Source organism: Nanorana parkeri, unplaced genomic scaffold (assembly GCF_000935625.1).
Source record: "Nanorana parkeri isolate BGI_ZX_2015 unplaced genomic scaffold, ASM93562v1 scaffold889, whole genome shotgun sequence".
Taxonomy (NCBI): domain Eukaryota; kingdom Metazoa; phylum Chordata; class Amphibia; order Anura; family Dicroglossidae; genus Nanorana; species Nanorana parkeri.
In genome coordinates, this window is record NW_017307157.1 from 414,158 (window position 1) to 423,692 (window position 9,535).

Genomic DNA, 9,535 nt, shown 5'->3' on the forward strand with positions numbered 1-9,535 from the left:
AACAGTGCGGACACTCTCAAAAAAAAAAAAAAAAAAAAAAAAAAAAAAAAAAAAAAAAAAAAAGGCAGCAACGACTACAGCTATTCTTATTCCTCATTCAATATTCATTATCATACATCCTTCAACAAGTTGTAGCATTAAATGCAAACTAAAGATTGAGCAAGAAATCTTATTAGAGGCAGCTGCACTAGATTTTAATTTGGTTACATAGAATTTCATAATTGTCTATTTTGGGAAACAGAATTATTCAACAGTAAATTATATAACTGATATTTCTTCTATTACCTAATTGTTCTCATTCTTATTGACAATCCAAAAAAGAAGAAGATCCTTATACTGAATATTACTAAATATTGTACTGAATTGTACCCGTTACACCTAGCTCTGTTTAAATACGACAGCCATTTTATATTCACTATTTATATTTAATGATTACTTGACACAAATGAGTGCAGAAAACACAAACATTTTGGTTATGGGTTTATTGTTTTTGATGTCTTACTGAAATAAGAATACAACAAAAACGTTTAAAAGCACATATCCATGTTTATGAATACAATTTATAAAAAACAAAATAACTTGTGTTTTACATACCAGCCAGACTCCTGATCTGACTGGTTGCTGTGGACAAAATCCTCTATTTTAATAGAATGCATCTGGTGCAATGTCTATATTCCTTACTGAAAATAAAATGTTTTTCTGGCAGCAGTGAGTTTTTATTACCCTTTAAAATATTATTTGAGAGATCGACTCCATGTCAGCCATCGGACACCAGTGCTCCCAGGATCCTTTATTCCCTTTTTCCCCTCTAGTTTTCTCTTACTGTGTCTTTTTTGCTCTAGTCCCCTCTCTTTCTGTACTCTTTTCTATTTTCCTCTCCCATTTATTAGAACAACGCGTTTACTTTGCTTCCCTTGCAGTGGCGATATTGGTCTCACACCGATTTATTCCCCATTACCGTTGTACCTTTTACTATGGTTGTATGGTGGGTCTGCACAAGGATCGGGTTGGAGGTTGTCACCCCCTTATACCTTATATTGTTTCTAAACACTTGTGCTCAGTTTACCTGCTCTCTAGTCCTTATTGTGTACAATGTACTACTATTTGCTATCAGTACCCCAATATGTTGCTACTAATTGGACCAATGTCTTGTGTTTCATACTGCAAGAAACAGGAATCACCAGCACTCAGTAATGTCGTTCCAATAACAAATGTCCATTTATTCGGACAAATCGCCTTATGTTTCATACTTCCATGAGAACTAATCTTGTTGTTTTTTTTTTTTTTTCAATAAAGAAAAGATTCAACTCTAAAATATTATTTGATAAAATATAAATATATCTAAGCAAATAAGAATAAAGAGAAAGAGATGAAATGAATCACAATTTCCCTTGTTTTCTTCCTCTGGATAATGTACATATTTATCATTCATGACCACGTGCTTTATGAATGAAAGGCTCTTTGTGATCATTCACAATCTAACATTCCTTAAAATGTCACAATTTGTGGTCCACTGTAAATGAAAAATGTGACAGTTTTTTTTTCTTTTTTACAGCTTACATCCGATTTCACATGATGTGGTGGGAGAAAATTGTATCTGGATTGTTACTTAACCAGTTCCTGAGGTCACCAACTGGGCTCAAAGCTGCTTATGTATTCATCATCAGGAACTATTGCTAATGCAGTTTTTACCTTTAGATAGTTACATTAAAACAAATATCTTTCAGCATCGTTTGTGTACTTATCAAACATCAACTATAAAAAAACGTTTTATATCATCAATTTATAGCACTATATCTATGAACCAATTTTCTAAAATCTTAATGTGTTCAAACTAAAATCTAAAAAAGGTACTTTATGAGAAAGATTCAGCATGTAAATGTTTTGTGTTTTTTTTATCTTTCAATTATAAACATACTAAAGTATCCCAGGCTATAATTGTCTGTCTTAGGCAGGCTAGCTTGTCTGTATCTTTTTATAACTTTAGTTATGGTCTACTCAAAATAAAATTACTGTACAAAGAAAAGTTTGCTGGTGTGAACTTCATATGTACTTTTTTCACTTAAGTTTTGATTTTGCGCATTGTGGTTTAGAGACAAAATAAGCATGACTAAATAGTACAAGGAAACCAAAAAGCAACTACTGTAAGAAAATTTGTCATATTAATACACAGTTATGACTGAGACAAAACATCACTGAGACCTATCATTTCTGAAACCACTTGGTTTGAATCTCCCAAGTTTTATTACTACGGTTACCATTAGCGTTAAATAACAATTGCCACAAATGATTTGTATTACACAAAACACCAAAAAAATATCCGTCATACATGTGTTAATATTATTTAAAACTAGATTATTTGTTATCCATTTAAATATTACAAGTGACACTAAACTCAGAAGTTAAATCCAAAAAATTAATTCAAGTACCTTAAGTATTAACAAAAATGTATCTTATTTGTGTATCACTCGGCTGTAGATCCTCAAATCATCTCTGCTTTGGTGCTGACACTGTCCTTCCCTCTGGAGGGTGGCTACTTTTGTTCCCCATGGTCCCTGTGTGTGTTGTAAAGTAGTCACCACTGACTACTTTACTGACTAAGTTGATAGTTAAGGAACCGAAATGCATTATTAAGTTTCGACTCCTGTGTTTAGTGTCACTTCAATAATTATTTTTATCATTTAAATACATTTAACTTTTTTCTTGATTCACCAGACTTCCTGTCCACAGAACCACAGGAGGAGCGCTATCACAACCAAAACACAATGACAGTTTTACAAATAACTTCAAATGCAACACCAGTAATTTTGTCAAAACAACTTTATACCTATCAAGCTAAAATAACCCTATATCTGTATACACACACACAAAATTACATTTAGAAGTATTTAATAGACTGGTAAATATAAACTGAATTTTTTTAGGTCAAGATGGTAAGGAGGGCCCTGCCCATGAGTGTGTGTATATATATAATGCGCGCACACACACAAAATTACAGTTTAGAGGTATTTAATAGACTAGTAGTGTAGAATATATTATGCACACACACACACAAAACAGTAGTAGTAACAAAGTCATAAACTAAGTTTGAACAAGCTTGCTAACTAAATCTTAAAAATGTACAACGGAAAAAGGGATCTGTCATAAAGGCACGCAAATGGCACATCCACATTCCAAAACCTTGTATACAGCCACAAGTAGTTACATGTTGCCATAATTGTACAACACAACGCCTGCCATAAATATTGCAGAGAAACTAGGAGGCAACTAGAGGAAGGACAGCAACAATACAAATTATTAGGTGCAGTATACTTTCTTTTTTTCTTTCAAGTCTCTAGTTAATGGAAGAAATCCCGTGACTGACAATGAACTTGTGAATGACTTCTAAAAACCGCAGGACTAATGTGCATATTATTCAATAAAATGTCATGTTTACCATTATCCCTCACTTCCTATTTTCACTGGCCAGAAAGGGAACTAGAATGTCATTTGGAAGGTAAGAAGACAAAAACAACCAAACAACACAGACGGAGACATTTTCACTAATCTCTCGGCGTTGAAGGAAACTGTCACGTCACAGACACACAGGATACCATTGATGACACCTTCTAAAATAGCTACTACTAGCTGCCTGGCTGTTATGCTGACCCTTCTTGCTTCAATACTGCGAGTCGCTTCTCCAGAACAAGTATGCAGATAAAGACCTCTGATTCTCCTACTTTATTTGCATATTTGTTCCTGGGTTGGGGACAAAAATGACCATCATGCAACTAGCATTTTCAAGATGACAGCCATGTCCAAAGAAAAACAAACAATAACAAATAATTACATATCGTACAGAACAACTTGCAAAGTCAGCTCATCCCCATAAAAAAGGGTCAGTCTGGCCAAAGCTGATATTTTTAGTATTTGTTAGATAGACGGGCTGAGTCATTGGCTCATTCTGATGGGAACCCAGTGGTGCGATCTCTAGTATTAAGTTCTTAGGTACGCCCACCACACAAGACCATTATGAAGGCGTTTAATTCACCTTGAGGCTTTTCATTTATACTACGTCATAGAGAACGCAGGATATGAGAGACTATGGAGAGGCCATATACTCTTCGAAAAAGAAAAGTCTATCAATTCCCCCATCCACACTAAACAAAGTAGACGTTGAAATCCCCATTGCTAGCTGTTGAATAGCCGGGTGCCGACAGGGCCATCCACAGCTCAAAATGTGCTCCCTGTATGGCCAGCTTTACTCGAGCAATCGCCAGCAATCTATTCATCGACAAGTTACCTAACAGAATTGTTGTATCTTCTAATCTACAACAGTGAAGGTCCCACAATCCATATGCAAGCAGGTTAAGATGTGTGAGACCGACATAGGACATTAGTTCAGGGGTGGACAAATTAAAATGAAATTCAGGAGCCAGTCTGACTAATCCAGGAACCAGCAGGATGTTTTTTTTAGGAGCCAGCTCCATTGACAACAAGTAGAGAAAACCTGTATCAATAATAATAATAATAATAATAATAATAATAAAACCTCAAAAGTTAGGAGCCAGCTGTATATGTTATGGAGCATTGACTCTTCAAGGACCGTCCCTGGCTCCTGGGATTTGTCCAGCCCTGCATTAGATAGTATAGACATCCGAGAGCAGGCACTCATGAATGGATATGTCTACATTGTAAAGCATTGTCAGGTATCACAGCTGCCTACATTTAAAAAATACTTTCCAGGTACAAAGCTGCAAAACCCCGAGAACTGAAATCAGCGGGCACAAGAACCATTTCAGAGGATCGCAGAACAAGATGGAAATACAAAGTACAGATAGACAGGAAAAGAAATAAAAAACAAGGAATATATGAACGGGAACAAATCTTCCAAAGCTGGCCCTGTCACTGGAAATCAGGAACAATCTGCACAAATCCAAGGAGCGGGCAGCCAACACACCTATGAAATAAGTGCAGGTGTCTTTCTATGGCCTAGATGTTGTTGACCACAGAAACACACATTTTCGTTTGAAATGTCTGATTCCACCCATACATTTTTTATCGGTTTAACGTCACCCTCCCTGATTTCAGGGATTCAGTATATTTTAACATTCTAATGCCAAGTACAAATAAGCCCAAGCGTGAAAAATACAATTCAGAAGGAAAATAGCGGTCTAAAGTGGATCTGTTTTCTTACTGTGATCCTCTCCTTATTTACATCTTGTGGCTTTTAATTCATCGCACCATCCATGTAACAGGTGCGCTCAGGGATTGACCTCCGGTTTATGTGCAGGGCCACAGGTGACCAGGTCACATCAACAGAGCCAAGGCTGTCCTAATGTTGCGGCCTTATTTAAGAGCGCCCGGCAAACAAGCTAAAGGTGGTGGTGCTCTGTGCATCAGCCTGTACTACATATTCTACCGTGACAACGCTGAGCCAGCATAGACTCACACCAAGGCAGCATTGTCACCCTAGGAGCACAGGTCCAAACAGAACATAAGGGGTAATCCACAATTTGCCATTTTTTACCTTAAAGCATAATTAAAGCACCCCCCCCTTTTTTGTACCCCAATGAACCTTGCCATCTGTGTCTCAGTGAGATTTCCATTGATTTCCTGTCCTGCAGACCCAACAGGAAGTTTATATCTTTATATATTTTGGGTGCATATAATAAGTGCATTGGTGCACCAAGCACAATAGGTGATATTTCTAATTTGTGACAGTTTTGTCCATAATTTTCCTGTCCGAATTCCTAACATTGACCCGAGGCCCCTCCTAGACAGGCTACATAATCATGTGATCACTATGACTGTCACTGTGGTCACATGATCAGTTGCCATCCCACCAAAGGGGTTTACATACCCATTAACCCCATGACAATCATGTGATTGGCTGACACTACTGTGGTCACATGATCAATTGCCCATCCCACCAAAGGGGTTTACATACCCTTTTACCCCATGACAATCATGTGATTGGCTGTCACTAATGTGGTCACATGATCAGTTGCCCATCCCACCAACTGCCGATTGTAAACAATGACCTGGGAGCTGGTCACCGTGCTGGTAGTAAACGCTGTCTCAGACAGAACAGCGGAACCGGTTGTACGCATATGGCAGTCGCATACAGGCATATGGTCAGTGGAAAGGTTAAAAAACATTTCCCTGTATCCAGGGGCCCTTTGGGACCCCAACACCCTGGACACGAAAACACCTTCTTGCCTTCACAAAAACAGGGCAACAGCGGTAATCTTACACCAATGAAGCGTGCACAATGCCATGATACACCACCTTAAGTAAAAACCTGTTGCCTGCAGAACATATCCCCTGCAAAGTGCTGCCTGTCTACATAAACAGAGCAAATAAATAAACAGACTGGGTGTGCGCAGGGAAGGGACTGCCATAGGAAGACATGGGGGGCCAGGCATAGACAGCAGCCGTTTGGGAGGCCTCCCTCCTCTATCCCCGGCCTGTCATCACCTCCTCTCCATGTGTGGCCAAGTGACAGGCTGGGCACCAGGGTATCTGCCCATCCTAGCAGCTCTGGAGGGGAGAGGCCTGCTGCCGGTGCCTTCCTCTCACTCCCCTCTGCCTGCCAGCCTGGCCCCCAGATCCCCCCCTTCGAACCCGCCTGTACCCCCTCCAAACCCTCGTACAAGTCGAGCGCCTCACCACTTGGCTAGTGGTCCTGGCCATGGCCTCCTTCCCCTCTCCTCAGATGGCTTCAGGGAATCACACAGCCAACAGTAATGGCCGCCCGCATCGTCTGGAGCTGACGTCACTCCACAACAATGTTCGTGGTAGAGAAGGGAAGGTCCGCTCCGCCGCTCTCCCCGCCGCCATTGGTCAGAATTGTCCTTCGCCCGCCCTCGTTCGTCGCCGATTGGGCGCTGTAGACGCTCGTCAGCGAGCGCAAGCCGCGCCCTCCTCCCCCTCCTCCTCATTCACAGAAAAAGCGTCTTCGTTTCCTTGTTTGTTTCCTCCATTTCGCAGTGAGGTAGTGTGGAAGGATGTGAGGCAGGAAAAGAACACCTGTCCTCGGTCAGGGCTCCCCCCTCCTCCTTACTGACACAGTACAGGGAACCTGCATGGGTGGCATTCCCAAGGACAGGCTGGGGTGACCAACCATGGATAGTGTGCAAACTAGACAGAAGAAACTAGTGTGACCTGGAATAAAAATACCTGTACAAAGCAACGAACCAGGACTGGAGGTTTCCCCCACTCACATCTGAGTCCTACAGCAACGTGCGCCAAACCTGGGCCGCTTTCTAAGACGCGCCATGGTACCATTCGTTGTTCGAGTGGTAGTAAACCGCTGTGTCCCTGCCGGGTGGGGGTGTACCATATTGTTGAATTATGCACAGCATTGTACACCTACTGTACAAGTATGACCTACTACAGCGCTGTGCCATGTATCTTCTATCCCCTCACTGCCATGTCTTCTGGGTTCCACAAGCATTGGGTGGCCACCGATGATGTCACTCCTGCACATAGAAGTTACAACCTACCTGGCATCAGCCCATTCACGGCATCTTAGGGCTCGGTCATGCGCTAGGGCCAGAGCCGTCCCTATAATGCGGCGGTCGCCTCAGACGCCTTCTCATTAGAGGGGCGGCCACAGTGTCCCAGGTTGCTACAAGCTCTTAGTAACCTGTGCCTCTGTCCGGCTCTCCACCTAGATTGCAGACATCATCGGCTGCCAGGGAGCTGAGCGGGACACTCTGGCTGGCGTCCCGCTGCGCTCCTGGCAACCAGTGACGTCAGCGAGACCAGACAGAGCCGTTGACAGGCACGGCTCTAACACATTCGCCTGTCCTACCGCTTCAGTCCCCTTGTAAAGCACTATCAGCTCAGCAGAAACCCATACCTCAGGCGGCAGTTAGGGTAGGGACAGCCCTGGCTAGAAAACAATTATAGAGTTATTCACAGAAGGGTGAAGAGTTTGGAGAAGGCAGGAGAAGAAGTGAACAATCTAGGACAACATATCTGAACTGGAAAGTGAGCTGAACTGCATAATTTTTCCAAATCAGCTATGTTGTCATACATTGTTCACTTCTGCCTTCTCCAAACTCTTCATCCTTTTGTGAATAGTCCTGTTAGTTTTTATGTTTCCCATTCACACTGCAGCGCATTGCAGGGACCTGAATGGAGTGTATAGCTTTTTTTTATTTTACACCTTAGTTGAAATGAGCACTTAACCCTTGCAGGGGTAGCCCCACTGCAAAGATTATTAGTCATTTTTCCAACGTTGTACTTTAAATTCAATCATTTTTATTGTTTTTCCAACACAGCACAATAATCGTATACTGTTAGTGTAAAGGCAAAACATTAAAATGTTGCAATTACGAACAAACAAAAGGATTTGCTTAATACCAAACTGATCACAATGTGCAGGTACACCGCATAAGGAATTGGACGTCCAAAGGGGTAACCCCCTAAGCAGTAATGGTCCAGGTATTTCACAGATAGTAACAATTTACCAGGTATGCAATAGAGAAACAATTCCACGCATATAGCAGGGAAATGTAGGTAAATCATGTTATGTCAGTTTGGTCATTCGCACTAGAGAACAAAAATTGATATTTTTACGAATAAAAAATAAACATAGAACAATAGAGTAGTTGTCATACAATGAGGTATGCATAAAGGGGGAGTTCCACATCCTAATAATTTATATTGAAAAGTAAAAAGAGAGTTTGGACTTTTAAGGTACTCCAAGGATCACACAAAGTACTTTTTTATACTGTATAATACATTTTTATTTTAACATACTGGTATCTAAAAATGAATAAATTTAAAAGGAAAAGAAAAATTATCTAAAAAGACCAAAGGATGTAGCTGCATCCTCCCACAATTTTAACATTACAACACTGCCTATGGACAAAAATATTGCAATATATATTAAAGTAAGAACAGAGCGTGACCAAAGCCTACTACTAGAACTTAAAGCATTAGTAAGCCTCTGTCAAAGGATTGTGATTGCAGATATTGAATCCACGGATGCCAAATTTGTCTTGCTGAGACCGACGTTCTACTTTAAAGTGTATGTGAATGAAAACTTTTTTTGTTTGAGTTGTGGAAAGGATGGGGAGTGTTAGACCCTTTGACAAAATGTTATTGCTGTATGAGTTCCCAGTGGGGTGATTTATCCCCTTATTTTTACTAGTGACTATGGTCACTGAAACAGAAAGTGAGGGGAAACCTATAATTTTAGAGTTGCCCCCAGAATAAAAGTTAAGGGGACATTTTCTATCCATGTTCCAGGGACAGCTCTCTAAGGGGAAGTCCTCTCACTTTGGAAGATTTACTTCACCATCCCGTTGTGTCTCTGGAACAGGCAGTGACGGGAAATCTCTCCAGCGATATCCAAACAGCAGAAATTGACATAACGGGTTTAAACTTCTCCCTTTTCTATAAAAAAAAAAAAAATTGGGCTATACATGCACTTTAAGTAGGGCAGTGATTCCTCACTTTGCTTTCTTCAAGAGCTTTGGTGGTTGTAGGATTTTCAGCATACAACACTTCCTGGCCAGTTGCATGCCAGACAGTGGGGAGT

The 9,535-nt window shown here is 40.7% G+C and overlaps 1 protein-coding gene across 1 annotated transcript in view; it reads right to left on the reverse strand.

The window, feature by feature from the left end:
* The window catches only part of PDPK1 (3-phosphoinositide dependent protein kinase 1), a 63,078-nt gene extending 56,299 nt beyond the window's left edge, over positions 1–6,779 (reverse strand). The window contains exon 1 of the mRNA XM_018565808.1: positions 6,652–6,779. Coding sequence (XP_018421310.1) covers positions 6,652–6,675 — 24 coding nt within the window. The 5' untranslated portion in view covers positions 6,676–6,779. The remainder of the gene's footprint in view (positions 1–6,651) is intronic.
* Between the last annotated feature and the right edge of the window lie 2,756 nt (positions 6,780–9,535).